Source organism: Aythya ferina (assembly GCF_964211825.1).
Source record: "Aythya ferina genome assembly, chromosome: 2".
Classification (NCBI taxonomy): Eukaryota; Metazoa; Chordata; class Aves; order Anseriformes; family Anatidae; genus Aythya; species Aythya ferina.
Genome location: NC_140297.1, coordinates 80615102 through 80632420, shown reverse-complemented (window position 1 = coordinate 80632420; position 17319 = coordinate 80615102). Strand labels below are relative to the sequence as shown.

Here is a 17319-nt window from a genome sequence, read left to right as displayed (position 1 = left end):
CAGGTGAGGCTCCACAGCTTGGGCTCCGCATCCAACAACATGGAGGGCTGTTGATGGGCTGGATGGGCAGAAGAAATGTGCCTGAAACGGGCATGTTTCTCTGGAATCTTTTTATTTCAAGTAGCATTTCCCACAGGAAAGCACCTCACTTGAAACTTGCTGGTGAGCATGGTTGTTCTGTTTTGACTCAGCAGTACGAATCCGTACCCGTCGTTTGCTGACCAGGCACATTACAGGTGATTAGTAGTGTTTGCTACTGGAACAAAGTGCAGTTTATCCTGATCACATTTGACCAAAATAAGGTCTTTGGAGCTGGGGAATGTGGACGTGTCAAAGTTTGCAGATAAAAGGAGGGAACAGCAGAGCCGGTGAGGTGAGATGGAACAACGTGCAGCAAGTGAGTCTCTCTCTGTTTTCTATAAACACCAAAGGCTGGTGCTTTCACTGGATCCATTCTTCTCCAAAAACGTAAACTTCTGCGTGTAGTTACTTACATTCCTGTGGGGGACCTTTGTTTCTCCGTCTTCTGTTGCTACGGCTGGCTGGTGACGATTTCTGAGGTAAAGGTGGTGGGTTAATACCTTGCACCCAGGCTCCCTTCTCATGATCCACTTCTGACTGCATGGCTGCCAGAGAGGCAGGAGGCAGGCCAGCTGCTGTCCTGATTGATCTGTGCCATTGAGATCACCCACGGCAGATTCCCCATCAGCACGGAAACCCTGGCACAGGTTCGTAGGATGTTGTAGGCTCATATTTCAGTTTCACACGGCTTTATTTTCTGTGGCTTTACACATCTGAGAGTATGTACGCTTGGTTCTGCTCTTGCCAAGGGCTGGATTTCTTGGCAAGGGCTGGGCTAAAGCTGAAGTAGCAACGTCAGCTTGCACTGGCTAAGGATTTGGCCAAATTAAAATGCTTTTTTGCTCTGAAATATTTCTGTACAATTGTGGATAACCAAATGGAAAGAATAGTGGCTGTAGGCTGTGTGTCTCAGGGGAAGGTGCCCAGAAAATAAGAAATTCTGGAGAGAAGAATGGACTCACTTTGTTAGTTTCATGTCCCTCAAAATGCAGACAGTCTCTCAGTTGCAGTTGTCATGATGGGTGAGCTGTGTCTGTGGAGATGCTTTAAAACTTCTGGATCACAGGCTCTCATGGTTTTCATGTTCTGTGGAAAAGCTGGTATGTTCAGTGAAAGCCACTGAAAACCTTGGAGAGACCACAGAGGTACAGCCACCTTGGAGAGACTGGGAGAAATGGGTGGTTTTCTGAGCCTTCCTGATTCTCTGTTTGGGAAAAAAAAAAATCTTTCACCCCTGTCCAGTGACTCAAGAAGTTAGAAGTGGAGCTGCCATGAAGTTTTCTAGGAGCTTTGAGGCAATCTGGGTGGTGCTTGCGTGACCTTGGACCAACTGCTTCATCTCTCAGCACTTCTTTTCTTAGATGATGAAAGGATATAATAACGATAACACTTCTCTCTTAACAAGGGTGTTGTGCTGAATAAATTAATTAATCTTTGTACTGTTCTCAGTTACTATGGTAATTAGTGCTAAAGAACAGCCTAAAAATAAATAAGATCATTTTGTGAAGGATATTCAGGGGAAATCAGGTAGTACGTCCTGCATGGTTGCAACAGCCCCGGTACATTTAGTACAAACAAATATGTTGGAAACATTAATGGATGGTGAATTTTGTAGCAGAAATGCACCCAAATATTGTATATGTTCCTTCCTATCCACTATCAGTTGGAAGTGACTGCAGCAGACTTTTCCCTCCATATCTGTGGGCAGATGATTCTTGCAATTAGTTCCCCTACAGAGATCGGTGCCCACTCCGCGCCACTCCCCCCATCTCCTTTCCAGCCTAAGGGCACCCGAAATGAATGGATCTTCCTTCGTCGTAAATCATACATACTCGGTAACGCTGCCAGAGAATGCTTAATGTGTTCGGGGAGTTTGCGTAATGAACCTTCCTTGAGAAAGGTGAAGTATCGTCAGTGCACTGTCTTGCTAAAAGCTTGTTATTAACCTTGCCGTGCAGCAGGTACGGCACGCCTAAATATGCGCATAGGTCTGGGCAGAGCTTTTGAGGCTTCCAGTGGTCAGCACGCCCTGTAGCCAGTCTTTAAAAATGGGATGTGATATTTAATCTTCTGTGAATTGTATTAAATTCCACAGGCATCATTACAATATATTTTTGTGGCTTTCACGTTGATATAATTTTGGGCCCTAATAGGTTAGGATGTATGTGTGGAGATAGTTCTTGGTTCTCCAGTGGAGGCAGCGCCCCTTCAAGGCTGTGGCTTCCACTGCTTAGTCACTTATGAAGAAGAAACACCATCTTAATAAGCAATGATTTGTCTTTGGTTTGTTCTTGGACTTGTTCACCTCTCATCGTGGATGTTTAATGTCTGCCTGTGCACTGGGTTCCAAGAATAACTGCCTTTTCTGACCACTTTACAGTTAGCGTTTGTGCAGAGTTTTCTCTACATCAGATCCCATTTTAATCTGACCCCTTTTCTTTCTTCTTCCCTGTGTCGTGTCGGGAAGCCATGAGTTGTAACAAACGCCCTTTCCCCCTTCACCTTCCTGGGCAGTGCCTTGGCATGGCGGGCCTCCTGCTCACCTGAAGAAAGAGAGCGTGGGGCCTGCCACAGCCTCTGACAGGGTATGGACAGAACAGATGGCGTGACTGCTGAGCAGCTGAAAGATGATTTATTCTCCAGAGCTTACTGTCTTTGTTGTTTTTGAGTTACATGGTATTTTCTCAAATCTTATGAACCCTTCAGAGGGCACCCCAGATCTGCAAGGAGGGCCTTATGTCATGCTCTGAGCCACCCGGCTGTACCTTGATCTCCTCTGGTGGATCTCCTCAGCTTTGCAGGTTCCTCCCTCTGTCTCCTCTCCCATGTGTGAATCTCATCAGCAGCAGCCCTGTGGATGTGGGGCAGAGCCACAGCAAGCATGAAACGGAGAGCCAGAGAGGTTTCCTCATGCTTCTTTGCAGCTCTGCCTCTTCTCGCTTCCTCTGCTGCCGCACCTGTCTGACACTTGCGTTTTGGAGCTTGTGGATTTTCATACCCTATTAGTTTTTATTCGTATTACTGGGTAGATCTCAGCCCTGAAAAGCTGTCAGTTGCTGTCAGGTTCAGGCTAGGCAGAGTTATTAATCGCAGCTGCAGTTGCCTCGGTGTGTGTGGTTTCACCGTCATGTTCCCCAGCCCTCCCTCCCACATGCAGGCCCATATCCGCACACACGTATGCTCTCTCTTACCGGACCTACAGAGATCCCTGACAGTCTTTTTTGTTTGTTTTTTTTTTTCCCTCTTTTCCTGTCAACAGCCCCCTGTGTCTGTCACCGGGTGACAAGTGCAGTGACAAAACGAGGTTTTTGTCTGACACTGAAGTCAGCAGTGCCTCCATCTGCAGCCCGGCTGCCTCTTGGTCTTTGTGCTCAAAGCGTGAAGAAGAGTGCAGTTTGAGTCAACTTTGGGCAAGGTGTTCACCTGGGGTAGATCAGTGGCCTCAGTTAGTGTGGGGGTGTTGGTCAACAATTCAGTGAGATCAGCAAGTCAATGAGACAGGTCAGTCCTCTGTCCACCAGAAGGTCTGCTGCAGCATTAACTCCTCACCTCGTTATTAAAATGAGGTGATAGAAAAGTACTTAGAGCTTTTTTTTTTTTTCCCCACAGCTTTTCCCTTCCTCACCATGTGCAACGAAATGAAACAAGTGGACACTGTGAAGTTTAATTCTGACTGTAGATGGTGGCTTCTGTCTCCCCAAGACAAGCTGTGGCATAGTGCAGGAGTGTTGTGGGGCTTTCAGTATGTTTTGGAGTAAAATTGCATTGCACCCATCAAAACAGATAGCAAACCTTCGGACAAGGCAAGCTCATCAGTGTAAGCAAGGGCCAAGGAGTTAGACGGATGTGGCTACTCTTTAACTTGTCCTTAAACATATTCTGAAGGATCTGCCAAAATATATCTCTGGTTATTGTTTGAGATTTATGGGGAAAGTAAGATAAGTAATAGTTTGGCATAGGTATATGTATAATGCAACCTTGTAATCAAAATAATGTTTATAGTTTTTTTTTTAATTATTATTACTATTTTTCAAGGAAAATGATCGAACTTTAAGACACAGGGGAAGCAACTGTTTCCTTTATTCAACACCAGCTCAAAAAGGGGCTGTTGTTAACTTTGCAGCTTCTGCAAACATGCCTGTACATGCTGAACAACATATGTCATGCAGGTCCCAAGTTGCATCATAAACTCTTAATTTGGCTCCACTCTTTTTTTTTTTTTTTTTTTTTTCTTCAATTGCACTAATGATTTGTAAGTTTGACCTATTGGAGGAATGCTTCACACCATTTCTTAGAGTTCAAAGCAGCTAAGGTCTTCTTGCTAGAATGGATTTTTTTCTTTTTCCTTGATTTTCTTTGCTTGGATGTGACTTCTGTTTCATTCTTTAGTTCTGAATATCTCACCTCTTTTTTTAGCACTGTTCTACTGTAAGGATGTCACTGGGATGGGGATGAAGGCTTGGTAGCATATTAATATGTAGCTCCTGGGGTTATGAGGTCAGAAAAATGAGCTTGATCCCCAGTCACTTTAAAATCAATGGGAACTTGTTTGACTTTAGCAATTTAACTGGGAAGAGGTTATAGGTGACAGCTAAATCAGGTCAGAGAACTTAGACACTCAGTTCCTTGACTCTGAGATCTGGAGTGCAGATCTGTGCAGAGATAGTGATTTACACCTACAGAACAACTACGTCCACTCTGTTTCTAAATTAAAGCTTTACCTTCTGAATTTCCAGGCAGTAGGGCTGGTTATCATAGAAATACTGCAGTATTATACCCGTTTTTTAACAGATCTGCATCTCCTATCTCTAGATCAGAATTGCCTCTTTTACTGCCTGAGCTCATTTGTCACAGGGATGACTATGAAGACTTTGTATGGACACTTTTGTACAAAATATAAAACTGCTGGATCACGTGTGGTTGATCACTGAAAGCTGGGATGGTGATGATTGAGCGATCCCTTCCTGAGTTTCTGTAACTCATTTCTCATCTGGCCTTTGCCTCTTAATGTTTTTTCAGCAGGGCCTAGCTTTGTGGATGGTGTTCTGTCTCAGTAGCATGCCAGTCTTTTGATGCCTCTTTCTGCCAGTCTTCCTTGAGCCTGCCTGTACCATAAGAATGTGGAGATGGTAATGCAAAAAAGGATGAAGAAAATAAAACCTTTCCTCACTTTCTGCTGCTCTCCTTTGGTGTGGCTGTATGAATGCAAAGCCCCCTCTGTGGTGGTGCTAGGCCCTGGCCGCACGCAGAGTCTCTCCTAATGCCTTGTGCAATGCCTGGCACCTTGCCCCAGCCACTGTGCGGGTTTTACACTGGTCAGGGCCTCCCCCAGCACTGGTCTCGGGCAAAGCATCCCAGAAGTGACGTTCCCATGGCTGGAACATGCCTTTTTTCACGTGTTTGCAAGCTCCCGCTTTCATAACCTCAGCCCCCGCTCCCTCCTGAGTCAGGATTGTCACTGTGTGTTTGCTGAAGCGTCTTGCGAGCCAAAATCTGCTGCTGTTACAAAATCGGCAGCAGGGCCGGTGCTGCCAGCAGTGACAAGTCGTTAGGCTCTGAAGGGATGACATGTATTTTGTTTTTCCCAATTCAGATATTGGTAGGATATGGGGCGGTGTGATCCAGAGGCCTGTCTTGTATTGCAAACCCCACATTTATGCCAGTTTTTTCGTCTTGAACTGTGATATTCCTGTTCAGCTGATGTCACCTATTGATCAGCATGTTGCAACCTAGTTGCTGTGACCTAGAGGGAAGAGCAAGAAATAACTCTATGGAAAGGAGAAAGTCCTCCAACAGCTCTGGTCCTCTGGTGTTAACTGTTTTAGGTATAACATTGCAATAAGAGGTGATCAAAGGTCACCATGCAAATATTTTGGGCTTGCTTTCTTTTATTATCTGGATGCAAATTCGAACAGATACTTCTTCAAATACAGCAAGGAAGGCAAAAAGCAAGAAGTTGTAAAAATGTCGCCCCTTCATATTTATCACGCGTTGGAGTGACTGAAATCAAACAGGGCTAAACAACTTGCTGTTGGAAGTAAATACAGCTGCCTCTTTTTTGCATAGTGATAAGAAATAAGTGGGGAAATGCAAGGAAGCCCTTTTTAATGACTAGTGCAGCACAAGGTCAGGAGCAGTTCGCCTTCAGTGCTGTGCATTAACAGCTGGTTCTCCATGGCACGCTGCAGCCCTGGATCCAAGCAGAGCCTCTCACCTTGAGCAATGTCCTCCTCAGGGACGAGGTTTGTGTCTGATGGACATGTTCAGGGGCTGTTCAGGTAACTGGGCAAATGGCTAATGTAACTAAAAAACTTGCCATTTCTTTCTGTTGTGCACAGATGTGGGTGCTTTGTTGTAAATACAAAGCATGTTGCTCCTGTTGCTCATTCAGGCATGTATCTTACAGTCGTAACTTCGGGAGCTCGTGGAAATGCATCCCTTTAAACATTTTTTTTCCTCCACCTTGCTCACAGACCTCCTGGTTGAGCCAAATAGCTAAAAATCCTCAGGGGTTTAAAGGATTAAATGAGAGCAGTTGTGAGGGTGCAGGAAGGGCTGCAAAGCTCTGAAAGTACAAGAGGCCGAGGGGCTTGCTTCGCGGACCTTTCGTGGGTATAAATATGAGTGGAAGTCTGGAGGGTTGGTAGCGATTTTATGACTGCGAAGCAAGAGAGATCTGCTGATGGCTGACTGGAAAGTTAGACAGGAGGGGGCTTGGTAAAGCTGACGAACTCACACTTGCTTGTTTGGGATCGCAAACTGGTTTCTCCTGCTATCTTACAAAGTCAGTTCTCGTTTTTACTCACCCTTAGCCGGGCTCTCTCATTTCCTCTGCCTCCTGTAATTAACCCACTGATTCACGTTCCTCTGTTTCCCTCAGGTGCTGAAAGATCAGGACCAGAGGACTCCCTGCACTCTTCGCAGCCTTCCTGAGGAGAAGCAGTGGAAGGCGGCCGCGGGGCGCCGTGGCCAGACCTCCCTGGCAGGCCGGCCACCATGGAGACGCTGTCCCAGGACTCCCTGCTGGAGTGCCAGATCTGCTTCAACTACTACAGCCCGCGCCGGCGGCCCAAGCTGCTGGACTGCAAGCACACGTGCTGCTCGGTGTGCCTGCAGCAGATGAGGACCAGCCAGAAGGACCTGCGGTGTCCCTGGTGCCGCGGCATCACCAAGCTGCCACCGGGCTACTCCGTGTCGCAGCTGCCCGATGACCCCGAGGTGATCGCCGTCATTGCCATCCCCCACGCCTCCGAGCACACCCCCGTCTTCATCAAACTCCCGAGCAATGGGTGCTACATGCTGCCCCTCCCTCTCTCCAAGGAGAGGGCCCTGCTGCCGGGAGACATCGGCTGCCGCCTCCTGCCCGGCAGCCAGCAGAAGTCCCTGGCGGTGGTGACGATCCCGGCGGAGCAGCAGCCGCTGCAGGGCGGCCTCCCCGCCGAGGTGGGCACGGAGGAGCCCGACCGCAGAGGCGTGGTGAAGAGCTCCACCTGGTCGGGGGTGTGCACTGTCATCCTGGTGGCCTGCGTCTTGGTCTTTCTCCTGGGCATCGTCCTCCACAACATGTCATGCATTTCCAAGCGCTTCACGGTGATCTCGTGCGGCTGAGGCGTTGCGGGGGACGCCCCGGGGGTGCCCGCCCAGGGGATAGGGTGGTGGTGGTGGTGGTGGTGGTGGTGGTGGTGGTGGTGGGATCGAGCAAGACAATTCACCGCAACTTTGGCCGACGGCTGCAGGACGCTTTGCTCCGAGACGGCGGTGCGCCAGCCTGGCCCCAGCCCTTGGTGGCCTGCGGAGAAAACCACGTCCCCTGCCTGATGGCAACAGCACTGAGGAGGACTGCATGCATCACCATAATCATTTATCAAAGGGACTGTAATTTACGGTGATTTTTATCGTGTTATGAGATTAAAGACATCTGCGTAGCTGGTTAATACTGTAAAGTATGCGGTAAGAGCTCTTCTCTAACCACAGTAGATCAAAATCAAAACTGTTCCATGTAGAATTAAAGGAGACCTGGCGTGTGACTCAGCGAGAGGTGTTCGATACCAACCCACACGTGTTGTTTTTTAATTGAAGGAGGGAAGGGGGAGACTTGTAAAACTGCGAAATCATTTAGCTGGCAAGGCATTTTATATGTTTTAAACTGCACATTAATTAAACTGAGTTAGGAGGTTGTATAATAGTTTTTAAAAGGAAACATTTTACAAGCAATTGTTTGGTTCTGTGGTGTGTGTTTTTTGCCTCTCTGTTTCTCTTTGCTTTCCCCCATTGTTTGTGGCTGTAGAGAAGTGGCGCTTCAAGAATCTCCTGTGTGAGGGAGCTTCCCAGCAGGGCAGCAAAGTGGGCTAGGAGGAATGCCTGACAATGCAGCCGAAACATTTCTGCCTAACCGGCTTCACGTGAAGGATGGCTTTGAGCGGTGAACGCTGGACATGCTGTTTTACCTCTGATCTGGCAACAGGGCTTCCTACAGACCTGGCCTTCATAGCCATTAGTGAAGAAATGGGTCAGGACAAGTCCTAGGACTCCTTCCTGCAAGGGCGTGGTAGCAAATTGTCCTTCCTTTTCTTTTTCCAGAGGTTGGGTTCTCTTAATTTTTTAGAAGAATTTAGACTTATTTTGCCTCCCTCTCTCCTAGGAGATAGAGCTTGTGCACCCATGGGTGCTGTAAAAGAGGGGTTGCTCTAAGGAAGCCTGAGCATCCCAACAGACTGAGGACCCTTTTGTGCAATTATCTAATAAGAGCCAGTGACGGAGCTGGGAGAAGAATACAGGATAACCCAACCCTCTCCTGGGTTGCACTGCACCTCCTAAATCACTGTGGCTGTCCTGGTGTCAAAATGTCTGGGTGAGCATGATGGACCTTTCCCCACATTTCATATAAATGTTGGTGTTCATTAGGACAGACTTGGGAGGAAACAGAACAAAAAGAAAAAGCACAGGCAATATCCCCCTCCACCTATGAATGTCCTAAAACCCCAGTCATTTGCAGGTCTCTGCTCGGAAAGAGCCAAATTCCTGAACCTGCATTTCAGCAGCACCTTGCTCCGTAAAGCAGTCCCACTAGCTTTAGTAATCCTGTTTGTAAGTTGAGTACAACTCTGTGAATTTGGGTATTTGGCAAGTCTGAAAGCTGAAACTTGTTTGAGATTTAAGGATCAGATCAAGGGGCACGTGGCGGAAAGACCTTTAATAGGGCAGGAAAAGCTATTGATTTGCACTGGTTCTTTTTGCAAGTACAAAGTGTGAGCAATTGCCTAAGCATAACCTCCCTGTCGAGTGAACTCTTGTCCTCCACCTAGTGCTCTTTCTAGTAATTAATTAGAAATTGCTCAATGCTGTACTATAACACTGGAGAACACAACATTGACTATACAGTGCCCAAGCTGGCCGTGTAGATGGTGTTGGCTTTCTGATGTTGTCACCAAATCCAGTATCTGGTTCACAATAAACCTTCTCAACTCCAACTTCTGTCAGCATACCTCTGACTTAGCGCTGGATTTCTTCCCCTCCTGGTTCACAACCCACCCTTTTCTTCCTCGATTTCTGTTTCACTGCAGAACAGCATAAACATATGGTGCTTAATTGTTACGGTGTGTGTAGGGTCGTGTATGGAGAGGCACGATTGTGCTGAATTTTATCTACTGTCATATGTATTCATAGCACAGAAAAAAAAAAACCACAACATAATCCTCAGAGAACACATTCAATGCCTTTTTCATGTAGGTCCAAGCACCTGACTTACAGTATTGTAATACATTGACACCTCTCAGCAGCGCATCTTACTTGGTTGCAGTAGGGAGCAATAGGAACTCCAAAATATGTCTTGTAAATGGTCCTGTCACCAGTAGGTAGCCAGATTTCTGCTGACATCCATGCTGTGCTGCTTGGTACGTGAAGGAAAGCCAGTTCACCAAAAAATCTTGCCTTTATAGACTCTGAAGGAAGTGACCAGACACGGGACGTGACCCTCTACTGCCTTATTCCCTGTAGCAATTGATGCTTCTACCAGGAGTATAGAGCATAGCTGGGAGATGCTCCCAGAGCAGCGCAGAAGCATTTTGCACCAACTTCTGCATTTGTTTGAGTTGTCGCTGGCTGCACAAAAACACGAGGCGGGCAGAGAGCAGGCCTGGGAGGTGACCGTGTGGAGGCCGGCCCCGTGCAGGCCGTGCCTGCCCAACTGCAGCTCTTGAGGCCGAGGTTTCCCTGGCCTCGCGGAGAACGGCTGCCTTGAAAACTGCCCCTCTTCATACCTACGTGGGAACAATCAGAAATTAGGTTAAAACACCACGCGGCGTAACACGTTATGCAACAGGCAGGCGTGGGGTTTATCCGGTATTAGTGGCGCAAGTGTTGTATTTGCAGAACACCATCCTGTGTTACGTGATGCAGTACCTTCTTTCGTTCATACGAATTTCCTGTACTTTTTGTGCCTGCTGAAATGCATGTTTGACCTAATTTCTGATCCAGACGTTTGCCTGCTCGCAGCCTTGTGTAAGAGCAATAAGTAAAACCTCAAGATTTCTGTCGGCGTGCGTGTGCGGTGTGTATGTTAATTCCTTTTCTTCAAGAAACTCTGGAGATGTTTTTTGTTCTGGCTTTAGACTGTGACCATCATTACAAATTTGCAACTGCCATGTCACGTTGGATCGCCTGGCGTATTTGCTGACTTGTATACAAGTGAACTGAATAGTTTGTTGTAATGTACAGTGTTAAAATGTTTCTCAAGTATGTCGACAGTCACACTACTTCAAAAATGCAGTGCAGCCTATCCCATTCCGTGGTCCAGTACCTGGCATTGGAAAGTGATACTGCTGTATACACATCTATGTTGTGTTTTTATTTTTTAACACACATTTCTTTGTAGGTTTTCTCTGTGGAGACATTTGGGCCTGTCTAAAGCCCAGGTTCTGGGCTAATTTTTGTTCCCTGGTGTCCAGTAAGAAGCCAGTCACTGCTCAATTCCACCAAAAAAAATAAAAAAAAATTAAAAAGACTTCTGTGACTCCAGTGCTGTTTGAGCAGCCAAGGCTTAAAAAAGTGGTTGTGGGAAGTACAAATGCACCTGCATTTTTAGAACAAATTGCTTCGTGTGAATGCTGTCTATTTATTTGCTTGTTTAACGCGAAGGATGTGTGTACTGGAGTCCAGCTTCTTTGTTCCCCTGGGAGGTCCCAACTTCCATTTTGGGCTTGTGCTTTCCTGGCAAACAGACTTCAGGGGTCACTCTGTGAAATTTGGTTCAGTGAATTTTAAAAATCCGGATATGCAGTTTTGTTACGCGGGATTTTTTGGTTGTGGGAAATTGTGTTCGGTGATTCTTCACGCTTAAGCAAGATGTAAAGGAGCCTGGACGTTTTGTATACATGGAGCAACCATGAGTCCAAACTTTCATCTTTATTAATGAAGCTCAGTCTGAATAAAACATTAGCAGGAAAAGAATGATACCAAGTGAGTTACGCTACCTCTGTTACTTTGCCATCAAGTGAAGAGCATGGATGGGAATTTGGCAGAATTGCTCCGTATTTTACGAGGGGTTGGCAGAAATTTGATTCGTAGTGTTTTAAGGCAAAGTGTTAAGTGTGTGGGCTGTGGCAAGTGGTGAAAGCATTTTCACATTTCATTACCTTGGAGTATGAAATTATTGCTGAAGACTACTGAGCCACACAGCAGATTTTTTTTGTGTGTGTGTGTGTTTTAATCAGATGATTTACAAGTTTTAAGTAAATTTTTTGCATATGGAAGCGAGGGATTGTTGGCTTTTATTTTAAGCATGTGTTGTACAGACTGGTGGGCTGGCTCCCCCTTCCCAGTCCTGTTCGTGCCGCTGGAGCCCTGGGCAGCCAACCTTTGTAATATGGCAAAGGCTTTTCTGGAACGGAGAGGGCTGGTTTGTTCTGGCTTTGCTACATTCAAAACAGGGCTAGAATGAAACCAAACAATTCATACATGATTTGAGCTCTACTGCCAGTGTCCAGGCATCAAAATCTGGCACCCACCTACTGCCTAAACTGGTCCAAGCCTCTCTGCTCCCTGCCTCTTCTCACAGGAGTGCCAAGCAGTGGAGGACGTTGCCTCACAGGTGCAGTGAATACACCTCACGTAAATTTTGGGGTTGAAACATTTCCTTATCCTAATAGCACATAAATCAAGGCTTGAAATGTCTCTTTTCCCAGACTTTTTCTGTGGGTGGATGAGGGTGAGGGAGTGAGGGAGGAGCTGCATGGGAGCAAATGAGTCCCAGCATCGTCCAGGAGGCTGTTGAAGGATCTGCTGGCCCTGAAGGCAAAAGTTTTCATGCAAGAACTTCAGCAGGGCAAGGCTGTCTGGAAACACTGCAGTGGGTTTGCAGCATGTTAGCGACCTTTCTGGTGCTGTACACTGTCCGTGGGCCTGACAGCTGGGGCTGTTCTGTCCTTTCTCTTTGTCACTTTGCCTCTTGCCTTCTCGTGTCAACAAACAAAGCTGCTTGCTCCATCTTCAAGTAGAACGATTTTACAGACGTTTCTCGAGTTGCCTCGAGCATCTCTAATGAAATAAAAAAAAAAAAACAAAAAAAAAACAACCTTCTAAGTTCAGCAAAATTTAATGCTTAATAAATGCATTTTTTCAAGCATCTCCTTATGCTTCAGTAAACTTTTAGTTTTAGTTCTAAATAATTCCTACAATTTTTTATGCAAAGCATGTTCTTGTACATCTGAAGCAATTCTGAGACATAGGTAAAATACACAGACAGAAGAAAATATTTCCTTTTTCCCTCCCACAGTCCCCTTCAGATTTACACAAGTCTGTCCTCAATTGTATCACGCACCTGAGCATGGCGATGAGATGGGGGCTTGTGGGCATGCACTGAGCCCCTGTATGTATGAGCACAGAGAACTGTTACCATTTTCAGGGGAGGACAGTAAGGATGCAACATGCTCTCATGGAGCAGAGAGGCCAAGAGGATTAGTAAAAGGGCCTCGGGCTGTTGTATCTCAGGGAGGTCACGTACTCTATGGTGCTGAGATAGCACAGTAGCATGAAGTGTAGGCATTGCTACCTGGTTTTCACATGGGATGAGTTGCCGCTCCCTCCGAGCTGCCTTCTGCAAACACACCGAGTGCTGTGGCATGGGACCAACTGCTCCAGAGGGGACATCTGGTCTGGGGCTCAGGTGAGGGCCCACATCATTGCTCTGTGCCTCCAGGCTGGGGTGTCCACCCAAAAGAGAACCAAGAGACATAGATGTCAGGGTTTTTAGCATACTGGGGGCCTGTGTAAGCTCAGGGTCTTCAGAAGCTGCAGTATAACACACTCCTGAGAGCTTGAATGTGACATGCAGACTTGGCCTGAACAGGCTTTAAGGAGTGTAGAAAAGGTGCAGAAGAAGAAGGACACCTGGAAATGAGCAAGCAATTGGGCAGTAGCCTAGAATTTCAGATCCGTATGTGCAAAACCATCTACTGGGCGCATTTTGTAGTGGACTGCATGTATCATTTCTGTCAAACGGTATCTCAAGGATACCTTGGCTGTGAAGCTCCAGATTTTGCTGTTTTCTTCACTGCCTCTGAGATGGAGGCTGTGTATTTCATTAGCGTAGTTTTCCACCTAACTTGATGGGTGGACAGAATATTGTAGGGTGCTGAACCATCAGGACTCAGAGGCTAAACAGGAGTTCAACAGAAAGAAGTTGGGATTAAAAAAAAAAAGAAAAGGCAAAGTACTGAGTCCTCAGTGTGGGCAGATCTGTCCCGTTGTTTAAAATAAGCACTTTTCTTTCTTTTTTTTTTTTTTTTTTTTTTTTTTTTAATGACTGTCTCCCAGGACAAATAACGAAGTTCATGAACAAAAGTTGGTAATGCCAAACAACTAAGGATAGGATTTATTGAATCTGTTAGATCTGAGAAGCTGAAAACGAAAGAAGCGGCTATTTTGTACTGCTAATATCCAATTTACAAGATATAAAACAGGAAGATCAGAGCAGAGGTCTGTGACTTTCTGCTTTAGTTTTCAAGATGTAGTAAATAGAAGAACTGAGAAACGTGAGTAGCTTCATGCTTGAGGTTATTTATTTGCCTGTCTTGAGAACTACAGAAGGAAGTGTGTGTGCTGTCACCGTGCCGATTGGTTTTGGAAGCACTGCCCCATAGGTCCCTGCATAACTGCCTAGATCTGGGGTTTGTTTGCTTAAGAGACATCTGAATGTGCATCAACAGCTGGAAAAAAAAAGTCCCTTCCCCTGCAAGATGGCTTGGCGCTGTAAAGTAAAGTATGTGACCTTGCTTTGAAGAATTTAAGAAGAGCAATGTATCTTAGCAGTGCTTTCAATGCAGCCTGTCATCTGGTAGGTGCATGTGGCTGAATAAAAGGGAGCTCAGTTTCTAGGCATGGCCAATTTGCTGATTGAACTGCAAATGAATAATTTCGTGATTAAATTATTCGGAATAACGGTCACAGATGTTTCTCAAAGATTTGCTTAAGAAACGTATTGAAATATTTGGGACGTGATTCAGGAAAATATGTTAACTGAGAAAGCACTAAAGCATTAAATCTAAGGAGGATGGATTTACTCATACACTAAATGTTTTCTTGACGAGAGGTGGGCTTTACACCTAGGTGCTTTTTCTTGATAGTTGGGTAATCTGCATGATTCTTAAAGAACATGTGAAGTAATAAGCTGTGCTTTGGGGGAAGATTTTACTTTGATATTTGAGAGCATACTGCCTAGTAGAGGCTCTTCAATCCCCCAGGGCAGCTGTTTTCAAGCATTCGAGTGTAGAAACCTGTATTTCTATAACTGCTTTTTTTAATTGCTGATCGCACATAGCTGAGAATTCTTAACTCATGTTGGGAGGAGAAAAAAGAAAAAGAAAAAGAAAAAGCAGACAGTCCAAACCCACACCAAAACCCAGAGTGATGATGATTTAAAAAACTCGGGAGAAATAAATTGAATTCTAATCGCTCTTCTCCTCTGGTGTTGAAATGCTGAGGGATTTGCTATAAACCTACAGGTTGATACAGCTGAATCCCCGCTTAATGATTATATTTGCTAAACTGGCTAACCGCAATGGCTACATATAGTGCTGGTTCTTTTCCTTTCTGACCTCATCTGGTTTAGAGAAGACAAGATTTGGACAGTTGTAGCTGGATTGAACAGCATGATAACAGTTGTAAAATGTTACCAGCAAGGAGTGTAGTTTTTGTGATAAACAAAGCATTGCAACACTGAATGTCTTTCGGCAGCCATCCAGGCAGAACAAGCATGCAGCAACTCTGACAAACCCCAGGGATCGAGGGAAATGCTGTTGAGGAGTAGTGGATAAATGAGGATATTTTTTAATACGCTAGATAGCGCCTGTGTTTGTTATTGCTGATACCTGACATCTTTGGGTTTGGGTTCTTTCTTTTGTCCTTCATAACAAGGAGCCTAAAAAGCACTTTATACTGCTTCCTTGCGAGACTGCCATCTCCCGTTTCCTTTTCTCCTGCCTATTGTTTCGCCAGCCTGTTTCCCGGCAGATTTGCAAGAAGAAACCCATCTCAGTCTGAGTGACTGCAAATTTCTGTGGCCTTTTTGGTGATGAAAATGATAACAAGTTTCCACACAAATAGGAACATTTCCAGGGCTTTACACAGTCTTATGTGTAATAGCCCTTTCATCTGCTGTCATTATCACCAGCCTTCTCTAAATAAATATTTTTTATTATTATACCTTTCAAAATACTAAAGCCCGACTTTTTTTTTTTTTTTTTTTTTTTTTTAGAAAAGAAAAGAAAACAACAACAAAAAGCAATAGCAGAATAAGAGGCAAAACAGATTGGAGACGAGAAACTATTCACACAACTTGATTTTAAAGATAAATGCTTAGCAGCTCCTTTTTGTTGCAGTTCTAGTGCATTAGTGACATTAATTTTGTGATTCCGCTCTGTTTGGTGGGGGAGGGAGAGAAGGAAGAAGAAAATCCATATTCATGGCTTGGATTAGGTCTGCTGAGTTTCAAATTGTATGTATGTGCTTCTGTTTTGTAATACCTCATAAACCTCCTAACAGCTGAAAACTGCAATAGCACCAAAATCTTAATGAAATGTCACGTGCTGCCTATTAAATTCAAAATGCTTGCTGAAATGTGCAAAGCCTGGACTTTCTGGGGTTTGCACACAGAGAGCACTACGTGTGGAATTAGCTCTGATTGTCAGTTCTTCGAGATCAAACTCGGGTCTCACGCCTCATTTAGAGCAGTTAGTGGACTCAGCCTGCGAGGATCATCGTCACACGTCCTATACGCAGTGGCAGTCCTCGCTTTATACGTCTACAAAAAGCAGCCTTTCACGAGGAGACATTTACCAATTCTGAGGGCAAATCATCCCTCTCCTTAAGAAACTGTTAAATCCTCGATGGGGTCAGCGACCTGACTTTTACTAAAGAAGATGGGAATTTGGTTAAAATCACTTTTGCATAGCCTGTAGCCCCAGCCGAGTTTGCTTGCATGGCCCAAGGGGAGAGGGTGCCCCGGGGCTGGTATTGAACCGGCTGGAACATGACCATGACCTTCCGCAGACCTCTGCTGGAACAACAGCTCTGTAAGGACACGCAGGGAATGTTCTCCCTGTTGAAATAGCCGAGCACATCATCTCTGGTTAGGCTCCAGGGTCTCACGGTTGCTTTGCTCCAGATGGGATTATTAAGTTTGAAGGGAACGTGAGACCCTTTCTGTAAGGTTCCTTCAGCTTTCTGAGTTGTAACAAATGCAGAGCTCTCCTGGCCACCCCGCATCCCGTGAAATGGAAAACCTGGCCTTTTATTCAACTTCAGGTACGGAAGGTAGTCTCAAGGTGGGACTCTGCTTGTTGCAGGCTGCTGCATCTGCTGCTGCGCTGAGGTTTAGCACTCTGGTCAGGTGCTCTCGTGGTGGGCTCTAAAAAGTGTTTCTCGTCCTTCCACTTCCCCTCCCCAGACTCACTTTGCTTATAACTGTTTTGGAAAAACAAAAAGCAAAAACAGGCCCTAGGAAAAACAAAAAGAAGAGTAAAGCTGTTCTTAATTCAGGCCATGTTTATACCATCTGTTCTGGATCTATTTAAACACTGTTGGGAGAAAGCAGAGGCGCCCCTGAATTTCGGCTGTGCTCCCAGTGAATCCCAGCAGGCTTCCCGTTTTGGAGCCTAAAGCTTGCTAAGCAGAAGACCTTTGAGAATAAAAATATCTGTAAGTCCTGGGAGTAAGCAGATGGGCTCCACGGCTGCTGGAAAA

At 45.6% G+C, this 17319-nt stretch overlaps 1 protein-coding gene across 10 annotated transcripts in view; it reads left to right on the top strand.

Annotated features, from left to right (window-relative positions):
- The window catches only part of RNF152 (ring finger protein 152), a 46184-nt gene extending 34353 nt beyond the window's left edge, over positions 1-11831 (top strand). For 9 of the 10 annotated variants that reach the window (XM_084508833.1, XM_084508831.1, XM_084508834.1 and 6 more), the window contains one exon: positions 6962-11831. In XM_084508833.1, the coding sequence (XP_084364959.1) occupies positions 7078-7689 (612 nt within the window). In that variant the 5' untranslated portion in view covers positions 6962-7077 and the 3' untranslated portion in view covers positions 7690-11831. Of the gene's footprint in view, positions 1-377; positions 398-6961 lie in introns of those variants that run through there. The other variant, XM_084508832.1, reaches the window with a different exon arrangement.
- Positions 11832-17319: the final 5488 nt, after the last annotated feature.